Below are 19,166 nucleotides of genomic sequence, written 5' to 3'. Positions count from 1 at the left end.
AAAAAGGTTGCAAAATTGGATGCAGCTCATTTAACAACTCCCTTGTTTACCAATGGTAATCCGGGACCTAATTGTGTTTCTAAGTCAAGGATTCTCTGTAACTTTTTTTGCATTTAATTAATAATATGATAAAATGGAGTAATTAAACGGAGTGGGTGAAATTAAGAAGAACAAGAAAGACAAATCAATGCAATCCTCACATCACATAACAGTAGAGTTTGGGAGCGACAGCAGGTCACGGATTTCAATTCAATTCAGAATAGAGCTGGAAGAGACCTTGGAGGTCTTCTAGTCCAACCCGCTGCTCAAGCAGTTGATCCATACCATTTCAGACAAGTCCAGTCTCTTCTTAAAAGCCTCCAGTGATGGAGCATCCACAACTTCTAAAAGCAAGCTGTTCCACCGATTAATTGATCTCACTGTTGGGACGTTTCTCCTTCATTTCAGGTTGCTTCTCTCCTTGATCGGTTTCCCTCTGTTGCTTCTTCTCTTGGCTTCTGGTGCTTTGGAAAATAAGTTGACCCTCTCCTCTCCTTTGTGGCAGCCCCTCAAAATACTGGAATACTGTAGCTTGGGTGTAGGATGAGAGTGGAGGCTTGTTCTCCAAGCTTGTGGATTGGTTTCATGCGGGCATCGTGTGGTCAGTAGGTCTTGTGATGGGAGGGGCAGGGCAGGGCAGGTGAGGGGTGGGTCACATCGGACCTTTACCTGACGTGACCTGACCCATCACAAGACCTAATGACCACATGGAGCCCTTATAAGCAGAAGAACACCAACACTGGCATCTCCTAAACTCAGGGGTGGGATTCAGCCGGTTCATACCTGTTTGGGCATATGGGATGCTAATTTTACATCTGATTTGCCGAACCTGTACTTGCAAGGACTGGCTGGCCCCGCCCCACCCACCCCTCCCTTTCCAGGAGTCTCCATGAAGCCTATTTTGGATGCAGGTAAGTACAGCGCCTGTACGGAGGCTCTAGGAGGGCGAAAAATGGGCCTCCCAGAAGTTCCGGAAGTGGGACCATTTCTGGCCTCTGGTGGGCCTCCGTAGCCGAGGGGAGGAATTTTTGCTCTCCCGGAGGCTCGGGTAAAACCTCCGGAGCCTGGGGAGGGGTGAACAATGGGCCTCCCAGAAGTTCCGGAAGTCTGGAAATGGGCCTTTTCCTGGCTTCCGGAGGCTTGATAAAGTCTCTGGAGCCTGGGGAAGGTGAAAATCCCCCCCCCCCCCATGGTGCAGGAGGCCGAGTAGGCCACGCCCATCATGGCCACACCTCCCAGCAACCGGGCAGAGAACCAATTTTTCAATCCCACCTCTGCCTGAACCCCACTGAAGATGAACTGTGTGGAAACCAACCCACAAGCTCTGAGAACGAACCTCCATCTTCACACTGGATTACTGCTATCACTTCACCCCTTATTCCTTCTTTTCAACTATCATCCTTCTTCTGCTCTGCCTTTCTCACTCTTCATCTGCTAGCTGAGCATTCTGGGATTTATCAGGGGAAAACTCTTTCCCATATTTTCAAAGCAGTCACCTCATCCAGCTGTGAAGCCTCACAAACCTCTGGGCCAGGCAGACGCGACCTCATTTGCAAACAGCTTTCTCTAATATTTTTGTCTGCAGGCTGATTTTTGCAAAGGATTCTTGCAAGGAAAAGAGACAAAAAGGAATTGGACCTGTTCTTTCATTCCAAGGGGATTATTTTCTTTCTGTGCTTTGCGTTTCCTTTCTTATTCCCCCTCTTAACTAGGCCTGCCAAATTTAACTAACATGCCAATTAAATATTGTCACTCCATGGAAGCAGTGACCTATGCTCACAGCCAATCTCCCAGACAGCCAGTTTTAATGTACAGCGAAATTAAAAAAAAGAAAAAAAAAGAAAGCACAGGAAAACAGTGCAAAGACAGATGGGTTGCTTTACACCTTTTAACAGGGTTATTTGGGATCAGCTAAAAGACAGGACAGGCATATTCTGCTCAACTATTCACCCTTGAGAAAAATATCTCTCAGGATCGATTTGAAAAGTCATCTAATTTTCCTCTTGCTTGTTTGCTGGCCCTTGGTTTAAGCACGGGCATCTCTTGATCTCAATCAACCATGCTAATTAAAGACCCATGATCCAGACCTGGATATGTCACAAGGAAATGCAAATCTTCTTTCAAAGGCTGACGGAAAAAAAAGGCTTTGTGATTTGATTTAGCTTAGAAAACCCAGACTATAAAAATGTGGCATGATAACAGAGCGTTTGCAATAAAAATAAAGTATAAGCAAGGAAAAATTTGCAAATTTGCAGATGACACCAAGCTGGCAGGAATAGCCAACACTCCAGAAGATAGGCTTAAGATACAGAAGGATCTTGACAAACTTGAACATTGGGCACCATCTAATAAAATGAAATTCAATGGTGAAAAGAGTAAGGTTCTACATTTAGGCAACAAAAACGGAATGCACAGGTACAATATAGGTGGTACCTTCCTCAATAGTAGTAACTGTGAAAGGGATCTTGGAGTCCTAGTGGACAACCATTTAAATAGGAGCCAGCCGTGTGCAGCAGCTGCCAAAAAAGCCAACACAGTCCTAGGCTGCATCAACAGAGGGATAGAATCAAGATCATGTGAAGGGTTAATACCACTTTATAATGCCTTGGTAAAGCCACACTTGGAATGCTGCATTCAGTTCTGGTTGCCATAATGTAAAAAAGATGTGGAGACTCTAGAAAGAGTGCAGAGAAGAGCAACAAAGATGATTAGAGGACTGGAGACTAAAACATATGAAGAACGGTTGCAGGAACTGGGTATGTCTAGTTTAATAGAAAGAAGGACTAGGGGAGACATGATAGCAGTATTCCAATATCTCAGGGGTTGCCACAAAGAAGAGGGAGTCAAAGTATTCTCCAAGGCACCTGAGGGTAGAACAAGAAGCAATGGGTGGAAACTAATCAAGGAGAGAAGCAACTTAGAACTGAGGAGAAACTTCCTGACAGTTAAAAACAATTAATCAGTGGAACATCTTGCCTCCAGAAGTTGTGGAATACCCCAACATTGGAAGTCTTTAAGAAGATGTTGGATATATAGTGCTCGCTTCGGCAGCACATATACTAAAATTGGAAACGATACAGAGAAGATTAGCATGGCCCCTGCGCAAGGATGACACGCAAATTCGTGAAGCGTTCCATATTTTTTAGGGCTTCCGGTTTGTTCCCGGTGCCGATGGCAGGCTTTTTTTTAGCCTGTCAGATCAAGAGACAGTTAGAGGTGTTTTTTTTTACGATCTTTAACACCTCGGACACTCGTAAATTCTTGGAATTTATGAGGGAGAGATTCAGCTGCTGGGTTGAGCCCTTGTGTACCCTCCGGAGTCCGGAGTCTGACGAGGTTTGCCCCCCTTCGCAGTTGTTGTATTCTCCTGCCTTTTTGATAACCTCTGCTAAAAAAGCAGAACCAGTCGCCGGGAACAGCCTTAACATCTTAACATCTTAACATCCCAAGAAGGAAGCAAGACTTTTGCAAGTATTTTAAGTTTTAATTGGGGGAAGAAAAAAAAAAAAAAAAGAAATCTCTTTAAAAAGAACACTACTGCTGAGTTCGAGAGGCGTGGGCTTAGAACAAAGGATTCAAAATGGCGTTGATTTATAGCTGAAAACCTACAGAAAACGAAAGCTAATTACCTGCTGATAGCCGGGGCAATAAAGGCGGAACGGCTGAAACAACCCTAACTATTAACAATCTTTAAGCCAGTTTACATAACCTGAACTACTTAAATGTCAAAGTTTTAATTTCGAGCAACTTAGAAAGAAACATTTGCAAGTATTAATTTACAGCTGAATACCTAAGGAAAACGAAAGTTAATTGAATGGTGACAGCTAGAGGCGGCTGTAAGAATTATTAATTATGGCAACGGAAAAAAAAGCTTCACCAGGTGCCACAATAAATTATCAGGATTTCAAGGACTTTATAAGGGAAGAAAATGCTTTTTTACGCAAAGAAATTAAGGAGGTTAAAGAAATGGTTCAGGATACCATTAAAAAACATGATCAACTTGATAAAAAATTACACACTTTAGCTACAGGTCTGTCAGAAGTTGTTCTTAAGGTGGACAGCAAAGTTAATCATCTGGCTTTGGATTTGGAAACTAAAACGAAGGAAACAGATTTGAAATTTGTTGAAATGGAGGGGAATATGCAGAGGATGGATAAGGAGATTATCATGATGCAATTCAGATCTATGGAGTACGCTGTTAGACTGAGGGGTATCAGAGAAAACCCTAGAGAGGACTTAAGAAAAGTTTGTGCTGATGCTCTGGCCACGTTATTGAAGATCCAGAATTCTTCTGAGATTTTTGCAAGGATTGACAAAATTTACAGAGTTAACTCACGTATTGCATCACAAAGGCAACTACCAAGGGATGTTGTGATATACTTTACTGAGAGAAATCTTAGAAATGATATTCTGCAAAATTCTTATTATTCATCTTTACAATTAGATGGGAAAACGATCGGAGTCTTTAAAGAATTACCCCCAGCGATGCTAAAGCTTAGAAGGGATTTTGGATTTTTGGTAGTGGAATTGAAGAAGAGGGAGATACAGTATAGATGGGATGTTCCAATTGGTGTTATATTTAGTTACGAAGGGGTGAGGTACCGTCTGAATACAATAGATAAAGCCAGAGACTTTTATCATGGAATACTCAAGAAAAATGCAACCCCCCCACGTACATCTACACCAACACCAGTAGATTTGGATGTCTTAGAGCAGAGGATGTTTGAGAAAGAGACAGAAGAGCAAAGAATGCAGACACAAAAAGAGGAGGAGGGGCAGGGTGCTGTAGGTGGAGTCGACCCCTCTGGATCTCTGTTGTGCTCCTTCTTGGAAGAAGGACCTTCTAAGTCTCTCACTGAAATGCCGATATTTAAACCTGTCGAACAACGTATTACCAGATCCACGACTAGACAAATGTTAGAATCTCATAAGCGCGTCGACCCTCAAATACAATGTGCTAAGAAAGAAGCTAAGAAGCAAACCGGAGCCATGGGAGGAGCAGGGCTGGAGATTGGTTTTGTGGAGAGAGATCTTCAGCAAATGCTTTCAGCGCTTCAGACCAGATCTAAAGATGCTTAAGCTATTATCTTGGAACGTGAATGGAATGAACTCTCCACAAAAAAGGAAAAAAATATTTTATTATTTGAAGCAATTTAATAATGATGTTGTTTGCCTTCAAGAGACTCATATTAGGCTGCAAGACCAGAAGTACTTAGTGAATTCAAAACTGGGAACATTTTATGCTGCCTCTGATTTGGTAAAGAAAAATGGTGTGGTGATATATATAAATAAAAGATTTTCAACTAAAGTTATAGAGGCAGATGACGCTGGTAGATATATAGCAATTCAATTTGATACAGACTTCGGTTCCATTTTGGTGCTAGGAATATATGCTCCTAACCAATGCCAAGAAAGTTTTTATAAGATGCTCCATTTAAAAATTTTAGACTGGAACTTTAAGAGTATTCTAATAATGGGAGACTGGAATGGAGTGATTTCTCCAAAGATAGACAAGAGTACAAAGACGAAATTCACTACCAAATTACCAAAGGCTTTTTTTGATTTACAAGACGATTTGAAATTAAAAGATGTTTGGAGGACACAACATCTAAATGAGATGGATTTTTCTTTCTACTCAGATAGACATAAATCCTTTTCAAGGATTGATTTCTTTTTGTTAACACCGGATCTACTTCCTAAAGCCAAGAAATCCAAGATTTTCGCCAGGTCACTTAGCGATCATAGTCCGGTGTGGTTACAAATTGAATTAGGGATGAGGCCAAGAAGGTCTTGGAGAGTAAATGAAAATTTATTTAGATATGAAAAAAATGTTGATGAACTTAAAAAACACATGAAGGAATTTTTCAGTTTTAATATGAATAAGGGCACTCCCATTGAAATAGTTTGGGATGCAAGTAAAGCTTATATGCGTGGGGTCCTGATACATATGAACTTTAAACACAAACAAATTAGACAGAAAAGGAGAATGGAATTGGAAGATGAAATAAAACGTAAAGAACAGCTGCTTATAATAAACCCGAATGACCAGGCGCTCCAGATGGCGCTAAAGCTGTTGAAAGATCAATTTCAGATGCTTATAGCAGAACAAACAGCAACCAATTTGCAATTTGCTAAACATAACACCTTTGCCAACGCTAATAAACCTGGTAGATGGTTAGCATATACTTTGAGAAGGAATATGAATGATAGAATTATTGATAAAATTGAGTTTCGAGGGAAGATGGTATATCAACAAGAGTTGATTAAAAAATCATTTGTGGACTATTATACTAAGCTATATGTACAGGATAATATACAGAACAAGTTAATAGATGATTTTTTGGAAGGAAAAAGGGTTGCAAAAATTTCTGTGCTTCAAAAGGCAAATTTGGAACGTCTTATAACCGCTGATGAGATCACTTTAGTTATAAATCAACTTAAATTAGCTAAGGCTCCAGGGACTGATGGTTTGACTGCAATGTATTATAAAACTTTACAACTGGAAATGATTGAATATCTTACACAACTATTTTGTAATATACAACAAGGAGGTAAAATACCTCTCTCATGGAAAGCGGCTTTTATCTCATTGATACCTAAAGATAAAGAGGGCCCTAAGAAACCAGAGGATTACAGGCCGATATCTCTTCTGAACACAGATTATAAAATATTTGCTAAAGTATTAGCCAACAGATTGATGCCGGTTATTCAAGAGATTATTCATCATGATCAAGCAGGATTTATTGAAGGCAGACATATGAAGGAGAATGTAAGGCAACTCATAGATTTAATTGACTATCTTGATAAGAATAAGCAGATCTCTGCAGTGCTGGTTTTCTTGGATGCAGAGAAGGCCTTCGATCGAGTGAATTGGAACTTTCTAACCAAGACTTTGGAAAAGATGGATATGGGACCACGATTGCGGCAGGCGATTGGAGCAATTTATCAGCAACAAAATGCACAACTTATTATTAATGGAAATTTGTCAACAACTTTCGAGATACAAAAAGGCACAAGACAAGGTTGCCCATTATCCCCATTGTTATTTATTTTAACTTTGGAAGTCTTGTTGAACGCAATTCGCGACTCAAAATCCTTAGATGGCATAGCTATCAGGCAAAAGGAATACAGAACTAGAGCATTCGCCGATGATCTGGTTGTTACCCTTTCACATCCTTTGAAATCAATAATCCAGATGAAAAATATCATAATAGAATTTGGCATGGTGTCTGGGTTTAGACTAAATCAAAACAAAACGAAAATGATGGTTAAAAACATGACAGAGACTCAAAGAAAGAGACTTGTAAGTTTAGCAGGTTTTGAAATAGTTTCTAAAGTTAAATATTTAGGAATACAAATTTCAGAATCAAACACAAAACTTTTCTCAAATAACTATGAAGTGTTGTGGCAAAAGATACAGAAAGATCTTGAAGCGTGGAAAAAGTTACAATTGTCTTTGCTTGGAAGGATCTCAGCAATTAAAATGAACATTCTACCTAGATTTATCTTTCTATTCCAGATGATTCCGGTGCTCAAGTCAGATAAAACCTTGTTAAATTGGCAAACAACATTAAATAAATTTGTTTGGAAGGAGAAAAAACCGAGAGTAAAGATGAAGATTATGCAAGATACACGTGAAAGAGGTGGCCTCAGACTCCCAAACCTTCGATTGTATTATGAAGCTGCGGTATTAACGCATGTAGCAGATTGGTTTGGGAAAACAAAAATGGAATTGCTCAATATAGAAGGCCATGATCTTGTTCTGGGATGGCATGCATATCTTTTTTATGAAGACAGGGTGGATAAAGTGTTCAACAACCATGTTCTCCGTAGTGCCTTGATGAGAATATGGAAGAAGCACCGGCCCAATTGGGATTATAAAATACCGCTTTGGTTGGATCTTGCAGACACCATGGGGATTATGAATATTAAGTCACTCGGGGGTTGTTTATATAAAGATGTGCTTATTGCTGATGGGGGCGAATGGAAGTTAAAAACTTTGGAACAGCTGTTGGAAGAAGGAATTACTTTAAATTGGTTACATTACATACAGCTTCAGAAGAGATGGGAAGAAGATCGCAGGGTCGGCTTTATGGATAAAGAAGTGGAACTGATTAAGCAGATAAAAGAGACTGGTCCAAAACAAGTTAAAAGAATATATAATGTACTGTTAGAAAGAGACTCAGAAAGTGAATTGGTTAAGGATTGTATGATTAAATGGGCTCAGAATTTTGGGGAAGTGGTTATGTTGGAAACGTGGGAAAAAATATGGGTTCAGAATGTTAAATTTACACAGTCACAGAATTTAAGGGAGAATTTTTATAAAATGTTTTACAGATGGTATTTAGATCCTAAAAAATTATCATGCATGTACCCAAATGTTCAACCAAAATGTTGGAGATGCGGGTGTCTAGATGCTACCTTTTTTCATGTATGGTGGACTTGCAACAAGGTTAAAGCTTTTTGGATAAAAATATGGTGGGTTATGCAGAATGTATTTAAGAAAAGAATACAATTCACTCCACAAATGTTTTTATTGGGTATAGTTAAGGATTTTACCAAAGGGGAAACAAAATTGGCCTTGTATATGGTTACAGCAGCTAGGTTGTTGATTGCGCAACATTGGAAAAAAGATTTTTTGCCAACAATTGATCAATGGATTCAGAAGGTGGCGGGGTTCGCTGAAATGGCAAAAATTTCAGCTTTCTTAAAAGCTCAGAAACAGGAGGATTACACACAGGAATGGGCAAAATGGATTGATTATATACAGAATAAATACCAGACTAGGAGTTATTATCTAGCCTTTAGGTAAGAATGTTTAGACCGTAGATGATCAGAGTAAATAGTATATGGGATGTTTGGAATTATTAGAGTGGTATACAGCGGAAGTCAGGGGGGTGGGTTTGTGCGGGAGGTGGGGGAGGGTTAGGGTGGAGGGTGGGGCAATATATATGTATGAATAAATTAGAAGATGGGACTAATGAAACATTGTTAGGCTAGGAGAAATTTATATTAAGAGTTATAGATGTTAAATTAGCTTAGAAAATGATCAATGTGTTATTATTAATTTAAGACTAATCTCTATAGTTTTTGTTGGGAGGAGAGGGGTTATGAGTAATCTATTTTAAGATGGGGGGTGGGGAGGGGGTAAAGTGTTTGGTATAATATTTGAATGTGAATTTTTGCGGGGGGGTATAGCACTTGTATGAGATTTATATTGTATGGAGGGGGGGGGGTGAAAAGGGGGAAAATTTGTTTGTACAAAACTCTTTTAATAAAAAAAAAAAAAAAAAAAAAAAGAAGATGTTGGATAGCCATTTGTCTGGAACTGTACAGGGTTTCCTGCCTAGGCAGGGGGTTGGACTAGAAGACCTCCAAGGTCCCTTCCAACTCTACTATTGTATTATTGTATTATTATTATAAAAGATATGAGGGGGAGGAGGGGGATGAACCTCAATTGCATAAAGAAGGAAACTTGAAGAAACTTTGGGAGACAGAGACACTGGAATTTTCCAGGATAATTTTTTGGGCCAGGAGAGGAAAAGCAAAACAAAAAACGCCAATGCAAACCTGAGCTGCATTAACAGACAGATATAATCAAGATGATGTGAGGTATTAATCCCATTTCAATGCCTTGGTAAGACCACACTTGGAATATTACACCCAGTTTTGGTTGCCATGTTATAAAAAAAAAGATGTAGATTCTAGAAAGAGTACAGAGAAGAGCAACAAAGATGATCAGGGGACTGGAGGCTAAAATACACAAAGAATAATTGCAGTAATTGGTTATGTCGAGTTGAGGGGTCGGCAACCTTAAACACTCAAAGAACCACAAAGTTCCTAACTGGAAGCTGCCTCCCGTTCGATTCTGAAGCCAACTGGAAGTCGGGTTTCCTCACCATAGAGTCTCCTCCTAGCGCAGTGTCCTTTTTCCTCTACCTGTCCTAACTGAAAGCCCTATTAAAGGAAAACCTGCCTCTTGCCATAGAGTCTCCTCCTTGCGTGCCGTGCTTTCCCCCCAAACCTTGAAGTTCCTCTCAAAATTGTGGTGCCTGACACTGAGAACAATTAACCAGTGGAATTGCTTTCAGACGTTGTGGGACCTCCATCACTGAAGATTTTTAAGAAGAAATTAGACAGCCATCTGTCTGGAATGGTATAGGTTTTCCTGCTTGAGCAGGGGGTTGGACTAGAAGGCCTCCAAGGTCCCTTCCAACTTTGTTATTCTGTTAAAATTATTTCTATATATTTATTTAATCCATATGCCACCGATCTCCCCGATAAGGTGACTCTGAGAGGCTCACAAACTGTAAAAAGGCAAATAGAAAACAATTAAAATGTATTTCTGTGTTTCCCGTTTCCAAAGGACAGGAAAATTTGCTCCTTAAATTTGGGTGTCAAACCAACAGATGGAAGCTTTTATTTCCTGTTTACTCACTGGCTTGAGGGAAAGATGGCTGCTTTAAGGATGAAGCCCGAGATCAGTTGATTAGGTCTCAGTGATTACCAAAACTTCTGTAGAAAATGGACTTCAACTCCCAGAATTCCCCAGCTAACCTATGTGGACTTCAACTCCCAGAACTCTGCTGGTATGCTGCCTGCGGAATTCAATACAATACAATACAATAGTAGAGTTGGAAGGGACCTTGGAGGTCTTCTAGTCCAACCCCCTGCCTAGGCAGGAAACCCTATACCGTTTCAGACAAATAGCTATCCAACATCTTCTTAAAGACTTCCAGTGTTGGGGCATTCACAACTTCTGGAGGCAAGCTGTTCCACTGATTAATTGTTCTCACTGTCAGGAAATTCCTCCTCAGTTCTAAATTGCTTCTCTCCTTGATTAGTTTCCACCCATTGCTTCTTGTTCTACCCTCAGGTGCTTTGGAGAATAGTTTGACTCCCTCTTCTTTGTGGCAACCTCTGAGATATTGGAATAATGCTATCATGTCTCCCCTAGTCCTTCTTTCTCTTAAGCTAAACATACCCAGTTCCTGCAACCGTTCTTCATATGTTTTAGTCTCCAGTCCCCTAATCATCTTTGTTGCTCTTCTCTGCACTCTTTCTAGAGTCTCCACATCTTTTTTACATCATGGCAACCAAAACTGGATGGAGTATTCCAAGTGTGGCCTTACCAAGGCATTATAAAGTGGTATTAACACTTCACGTGATCTTGATTCTATCCCTCTGTTGATGCAGCCTAGAACTGTGTTGGCTTTTTTGGCAGCTGCTGCACACTGCTGGCTCATATTTAAATGGTTGTCCACTAGGACTCCAAGATCCCTTTCACAGTTACTACTACTGAGTATGGTATCACCTATACTGTACCTGTGCATTCCGTTTTTGTTGCCTAAATGTAGAACCTTACTCTTTTCACCATTGAATTTCATTTTATTAGATAGTGCCCAATGTTCAAGTTTGTCAAGATCCTTCTGTATCTTAAGCCTATCTTCTGGAGAGTTGAAGTCCACCCATCTTCAAATGGCGAAGGTTGAGAAAAACTGCATTCCCTGCCGCTCAGTAAACCAAATCATCTTACTTTCAAGTAAAAATTTGAGATGGGGTAAATTCTGCACAGCTGCATAAAAAACTCCAGAGTAAAGTTCTTACCAGCAGAACAAGAATCACTGGTCCTTGATAGATGTAATCTATGTATTTCCCCGGTTCTTTTCCAAACCAGCACCTGAAAATAGATATCATGTATTAAGGAAATATAAGGAGAATGAAAAACAGTGAAGGGGAAAAAACAAATTGACGAAAGAAGAGTGGAAGAGACGAGATGGAGGGGAAGCTTGAGAGAGAGGGCTGTGTTTGGATGGAGCTGATGAAATGATGAAAAAGAGAAAAATATAGGAAGCAGAGAATAAGCATAGCGATAGCAAGGATGTTTGGTGAGGACAGAAAGGAGCACAGGGGAAACATATTGAATGCTGTAATTTAAATTCTACTAGCTGATAAACCGACGTTACCCTGTTATTTATTTATTCTAATCCATACATTTGTCCTCAAAAATAGTCCTGGACCAAATGTAATTTCTAATGTTGGATTTTCCACATTAACAGAGGGAACCCCCTTATGGAGCTCTGTGAAGCTGTTACCATGGCAACTCCATTGCCCTGTACAGTAGACGCCATTTTTACGGCAGTACAGTAGAAGCCATTTTGAGGCATAACAGGCTGTATCTTAACAGAACAGTCACCCGGAGGGTCTTTTATCCCTGTTATTTCCTGCTTTATATATATGGGTAGTCCTTAACTTATGACTGTAATTGAATGTGGAATTATGATGTAAGTCAAGTTGGCTATTAAATGGGTCATCCTGTGACCGACCCAATTTTACAACATTTTTTGTGTTGGTCGTCAAACTAAAGCCAGGATTGTTAAGTGAAGCCAAATGACTACAAATGGCTTTTCTGGCAAAATCCTATACCGTTTATGTGGCCGCAGGATTCTGTAAATGGCAGTAAATGTGGGCTAGTTCCTGAGTGCCCAAAACGTCGAGGATTAGCTGTATGGATGTATGAGCTAGTACAGCCAGCCCACAACTTACAACTGTTCATTTAGTGACCATTCAAAGTTACAGCGGCACTGCAAAAAGTGATTTAGGACCATTTTTCACACTTATGACTTCATGGTCACATGATCAAAATTCAGATGCTTGGAAACTGACTCGTATTTACAACGGTTACAGCGTCCTGGGATCATGTGACCTCCTGACAAGCGACGTCAATGGGGAAGCCAGATTCATTTCACAGCAGTTTGACTAAGTTAACAGCTGCAGTGATTCACTTGACAACAGTGGTGAGAAAGGGCATAAAATGGGACAAACTTAACAAATCTTAAGGACTACCTGTACGGATTTAGCAACAGGAATGTTGGGCCATAAGTTGAGGACTACTACCTGTATAAACCCCATAGAGATAAAGGTTCCCCTCGCACATATATGATAGTTGTTCCCAACTCTAGGGGGGCGGTGCTCATCTCCGTTCCAAAGCCGAAGAGCCAGTGCTTTCTGAAGACGTCTCCGTAGTCATGTGGCCGGCATGACTCAACACTGAAGATGCACGGAACGCTGTTACCTTCCCACCAAAGGTGGTGCCAATTTTTCTACTTGCATTTTTACATGCTTTGGAACTGCTAGGTTGGCAGAAGCTGGGACATATAACGGGAGCTCACTCTGTTATGTGGCGCTAGGGATTCGAACTGCCAAACTGCTGACCTTCCTCAGCGTCGACAACCTCAGCGTCTTAACCACCGCGTCCCTTCATAAACCCCATATACATCAAATAAAAGATATGAAAAGTTGTGGTGTTCCTATAGGAATGATTCTCAGTTATGCCTTTGGAATGCTGGGATTTGTTTTGCTTTTCAGCTTAATTATGCAAATGACGATGATGGATGCCCTCTTTTAGCAGATCCAGTCGCCTTATACTTCACTTCTGTTCCAACCTCCACTGTTGCTTTATATGCACCTCGCAGAATCCAAGGCACCTGTCAATTATTTCCCACCCCCCCCTCTGATCCTCAGCAAACTCTGAAGAGGCAGGATGGAGGGTTGATGTACCACATTCGGCTTCCTACCTGCCTTCTGTCCATCAAGCTCAGAGCATCGTCAAGTAACTATGGCATGCCGTACGACAGAGACTTTCATTGTAGCTTATGTGGAAGAAGCCTTATTTTGATCCTACTGTATTTTTCAAAGTATAAGGCGCACCTTTTTTCCTCAAAAAAGAGGCTGAAAAACTGGGTGCGTCTTATACACCGAATACATCATTTTTCGCCTCCCGAAGCTCCGCCCCCTTCACCAAAATGGCCGTGCATAGCCTTATGGAGGCTTTCAGAGAGCTCCTGGGGGCTGGGGAGGGCAGAAATGAGCAAAAATCGGGCTGTTTTTTGCCCCCCCTAGCAAGCTCCATAAAGCTATGCATGCATTTTTTTTTGACAAAAAACAGGCCCTTTTCGCTAAAAACAGGCTGCTTTTGCTCATTTTGGGCCCCCCACTTGCCCAGGAGCACTCTGCAAGCCCCCCCCCAAGGCTATTCATACCTTTTTTTTAAAAACAAAAAACCGGGCCCGCTTTTGCGAAAAACGGGCCATTTTTGGGAGGTTTGCAGAGTGCAAAAACTTCCTGCCACGCCTTTTGGAAAGCTCTTTAACTGATTGATGAGTATTACACTGATCAAGTGCTGTACCAGCAGAAATACCTACCTATCTACTGTATTTCTCTCTCTCTCTATCCCTCTACCTCCCTACCTACACACTCACTGTCTCTCTCTCCCTACCTGTATTTCTCTCTCTCTCTCTCTCTCTATTTGTCTCTCTCTATCCCTTTATCTACCTACCTACCTAACTACTCTCTCTCTCTCCCCCTACCTACCTACTGTATTTCTCTCTTTCTCTCCCTCTCTATCCCTCTATCTACCTACCTACTTTTTTTAAAAAAATAATCCTCTTCAAAACCTTTGTGCGTCTTATACTTCGGTGTGTCTTATACTCCGAAAAATACGGTAATTGTGAAGGTTGTTTCTATCCTTCTTTTTCTTTTCTTCTTTTCCTTTCTCTTCCCCCCTCCTTTTCTACCTCTTCTCCTTCTCCTCCATATCTTTTCCATCTTATTCTTCTCATCTTTTCTCTTCATCCCTATCTTCTGCATATTATCTTCTTTCTCCTCCCCTTCCTTCTCCTCCCTATCTCCTCCATCTTCTTAACTCCCCCTCCTCCCTATCTTCTCTTATCTTCTTTTTCTCCTCCTCCTCCTTTTCTCCCTTTCCTCTTCCTCCTTTTCCTCTTCCTCCCTACCTTCTCCATCTTATCTTCTTTCTCCCCCCTTTCTTCTCCTATCTTCTCCATCTTCTTTTTCTCCTCCTCTGTCTTTTCTCTTCCTCCCCCTCCTTCTTATCTTCCCCATCTTCTCTTCCTCCTCCTCTTCTCTTCTTCCTCCTTTTTCTCTTCCTCCCTACCTTCTCCATCTTATCTTCTTTCTCCTCCTCCTCCTTTCCCTCCTCCTCTGTATCTTCCTCCTATCTTCCTCCTCCCTCCCTCCCTGAAAAAACTGATTTACAATTGTTCCTTGCACTTAATGATTCTTTTTGTACTCCGTGATCAAAATTCAAGTATTGGCAATTGCCATGTATTTGTTATAACCGTTGCATATTCCCAGGTCACTTGAGCTCCACTTATGACCTTCCCAGCTGGCTTTTGACAGGCAAAGTGAATTTATTTATCGACTGTATGATTCACTTAACAATTTTGGTGATTTGCTTAACAACCGTAGCAAAAAAAGAAAAAAAAAAGGTCAGAGTATAAGTGTTATTCTTTAACAACGCCTTGCTTAGCAATGAAAACCCTGGTCATAAGTAAAGGACATGAAGGATTCTTGGGTCAATTTGAACTCATTGTATGTTTTTTTTATCCCACCTTTCTCCCAGGATCCTGAAGCAAACATGAAGCCCTCTGAGACCACAAGAGTCTTCCCCCCACCCCCAAAAATAGTAATTTCGGTAGTAATTTGTGCAGCGGAGCTGGCCTGGGCTGATGGCTCGCATGCCCGTAGAGAGGGCATGCCATAGGTTTGCCATCACGGGCCTGATACATTATCCTGATGCAAACCTCATTTTTGCTGATCTGTTGCTTGCAGAAAATCAGGGAGTGAGTTGAATCATTTTTATACTTACTGCTCATTTTCATAATAAAGCTTGCAGACAGCCCAGGCAATGATAATGGGGCAAGGAATACCTACAAGAAAAAAACAGGGGGAAAAAACAGAATGGAAGTTCTAAGAGGCTCCTTCAAAGCTTGGAAGAAAAGGAGCAAGAATTGTCACAAATTCACCACTATAATGGAACCTTTTCAGAAGTCTGAAGGAGCAGAGATGAGCTACATCAAAGATTTGTTTTCCCGAAAATACTAGAATAATGTTAGTTTTATGGACCCTTTTAGACATTTGCTTCAATCTATCCATCCATTTAGAAAAACTTTGCTGTACATCTTCCTATCCATCCATCCATCTACTCATGAAAACATTCCATTTTCCTTACTTGCTCGCTCCCAACCTGCCTCTCTCCCACTTCCTTCCTTCCTTCCTTCCTTCCTTCCTTCCTTCCTTCCTTCCTTCCTTCCTTCCTTCCTTCCTTCCTGTAAGGAAATATCTCTGAAATAATGGTCTAACAAGGGCATAGTTTGTCTAATATGTCATAGTTTCATTTCCTTCCTTCCTTCCTTCCTTCCTTCCTTCCTTCCTTCCTTCCTTCCTTCCTTCCTTCCTTCCTTCCTTCCAGGAAATATCTGTTAAACAATGATCTAACAAGGGCATAGTTTGTCTAATATGTCATAGTTTCATTTCCTTCCTTCCTTTCTTCCATCCATCCTTCCTGTAAGGAAATATCTCTGAAGTAATGATCTAACAAGGGCATAGTGTGTCTAATATGTAATAGTTTCCTTCCTTCCTTCCTTCCTTCCTTCCTTCCTTCCTTCCTTCCTTCCTTCCTTCCTTCCTTCCTTCCTTCCTTCCTTCCTGTAAGGAAATATTTCTGAAACAACAACCTAACAAGGGCATAGTTTGTTTAATATGTAATAGTTTCCTTCCTTCCTTCCTTCCTTCCTTCCTTCCTTCCTTCCTTCCTTCCTTCCTTCCTTCCTTCCTTCCTTCCTTCCAGGAAATATCTGTTAAACAATGACCTAACAAGGGCATAGTTTGTCTAATATGTAATCGTTTCCTTCCTTCCTTCTTCCTGTAAGGAAATATCTCTGAAACAAGGGCATAGTTTGTTTAATATGTAATAGTTTCCTTCCTTCCTTCCTTTTCCTCCTTCCCCCCTCTCCCTCCCACAAGTGATATTGCTAGACCACAACAAATTTTTGAGATACCCCCTCTGACCTCAGTAAAGGTAGAAGCTCAGATGCATAACTAGCCCCTCTCTTTCTGCCTTGTTGCTACCCTGATCATCAAACAGGATCTCCTGCTTGAGCAGGGGCTGGACTAGAGGATCTCCAAGATCCCTCCCGGGTCTGTTGTTCCTTAATTTCGTACATTACTGAGGAAACGCCTGGCTAACAATGAAACTCCCAAACGCCACACGGGAAGTACGTTGCGTGCTCTCAGGTGGCTTACACCAGCCGATGAAGAGAAAAATCCATTTCCTCAGCTTGTCTGTGGAGTAGGTCATCACAATGGCCGTGTGGAGGTAACAACCTTCCACAAACATCCAGAAGAAATTGGTCACCACAAAGTAGTTGAAGATGGCTGTGATACACCGGCACCAAAGCTGTTGGAAGATAGGTACATATTTTAGTTCATTTGTACCCTATGGTGTTCATATGTTTGTTCAGGAAGTCCTTGACTTATGACCACAACCGAGCCCAAAATTTCTGTCGCTAAGTGAGCCTTGCCCCATTTTATGGCCTTTTTTTTTGACAGAGTTGTGAAGTGAATGCAGCTGTTAAATTAGTCGCACAGTTGTTAAGGGAATCTGGCTTCCCCGTTGATTTTGCTTATCAGGTGGTCGCAAAAGGGGATCGCATGATCCCGGGGCATTGCAACCGTCATAAGTACGTGCCAGTTGAGTGTTTTTTCTACCAGGGCAACCTAATCTACCCAAATATGGGGAGGAGCATGCTGTTTCCCTTTATTTCTTTGGCAGTAAAATATGAATTTAACACATGCCAGTTGCCAAGAGTCTGAATTTTGATCATGTGACCATGGGGATACTATAATGGTCGCAAATATGAAAAGCGGTCATAAGTCACTTCTTTTAGTGTTTGAACAGTCACTAAACGAACTGTTGTAAATTGAGGACTGCTTGCACCCAATGCTCTGCAGTTTTCTTTTACCCTTTGATTGTGACTGATTTAACAACATGCAACATAAGGCAACTACAGGCAATCCTTGTTTTATGACCAGAATTTGACCAGAATTTTCATCGGCAAACAAGTTAAAGGAGTTCCACCCCATTTTACAACCTTTCCTGCCACAGTTGTCAAGCAAATGACTGCAGTTGCTAAATGACTCATGCGGTCATTAAGCGAACCCAGCTTCCCCCACCCCCAATGACGGCAAGAATGACAACCACATGAACAAATCACAGGATGCGGAAACCATGATGGACATATGCAGGTTGCTAAGCAACCCAATTTTGATGGGGAGGCTCCGATGGTTGTAAGTGCGAGGAGCAGCTGCACATCACTTTTTGTCAGTGCTGCTGTAATTTTGAACAGTCGCTAAATGGATGGTTGCAAGTCAAGGACTACCTGTACTCGAATTTCTGCCATATCTCTTGAGGAGGAAGTACCTCATTGCTCTCATGGATATTGTGGTCAATTGTTTGCAGAACGAACCACATCATGTTCCTCAGGATGAAAGTTGTGATCAGGTTCCAGTGGATAATGTTGCGGAGGCATCGGATACTCCTAAAACGGCAAATATATAGATATAGATATATATTTAGATTGGTTTTATTCATCTGAGTACGCTCTGTGGAATCCTGAAGCATTCAGCCAAGAAAATGGCTGCCACAGGGAGAAGGCTCTGCTCTACAACTCCAGCAAAATTACCTTTCCTTCACTCCAGAGGGCATGGATTGTCACTCTGAAGTAGATAAATATTTCACAGAGGATGTTTTGACATTTTCACAGAATAACAGAGTTGGAAGGGACCAGTCCCACCTTCTGCTTAAGCAGGAAACCCTAAACCTGTAATGGAAAACCTATGGCACGTGGAGCCCTCTTGGCGGGCACGCGCGCTGTTACCCCAGCTCAGCTCCGCCGTGCGTGCGTGCGTGCCTCCCGTCGGCCAGCTGATTTTCGGGTCTGCGCCACGCATTCGCCAGGGAGTGCCAAAGAAGCATGAGTGAGGTGCAGCAGACCCCCCCTGTGCCCCATTTGTGGTCCCAGGAGGCTTCAGGGAGGCCTGCTAGGCCCAAAATGGGGCATGGGGATGTCACACACACATTCACAGGGCTACAGTGTCACATGAGGGGGGGGGGTGTTGTGCGTGTATTGCATTTTGGGCGTGGGCACACTTTCGGCACTTGGTGACAAAAAGGTTAGCCACCACTGCGCTGAACCATTTCAGACCAATGGTTGTTCAATCTCTTTTTAAAATTTTCCAGGATTGGAGCATTTACAACTTCTGGA

The 19,166-nt window shown here is 41.5% G+C and overlaps 1 protein-coding gene across 4 annotated transcripts in view; it reads right to left on the bottom strand.

Moving 5' to 3' along the window:
* Window positions 1-19,166, bottom strand: part of CRHR2 (corticotropin releasing hormone receptor 2) — a 142,864-nt gene that overhangs the window by 22,008 nt on the left and 101,690 nt on the right. For all 4 annotated transcript variants that reach the window (XM_081970227.1, XM_081970228.1, XM_081970229.1 and 1 more), the window contains 4 exons: window positions 18,323-18,440; window positions 17,146-17,299; window positions 15,710-15,770; window positions 11,647-11,719 (listed from right to left, as the gene is read on the bottom strand). In XM_081970227.1, the coding sequence (XP_081826353.1) occupies window positions 11,647-11,719; window positions 15,710-15,770; window positions 17,146-17,299; window positions 18,323-18,440 (406 nt within the window). The remainder of the gene's footprint in view (window positions 1-11,646; window positions 11,720-15,709; window positions 15,771-17,145; window positions 17,300-18,322; window positions 18,441-19,166) is intronic.

Source organism: Natrix helvetica, assembly GCF_964273705.1.
Source record: "Natrix helvetica genome assembly, chromosome: Z".
Taxonomy (NCBI): domain Eukaryota; kingdom Metazoa; phylum Chordata; class Lepidosauria; order Squamata; family Natricidae; genus Natrix; species Natrix helvetica.
This window is presented reverse-complemented; position numbering and strand designations above follow the sequence as displayed.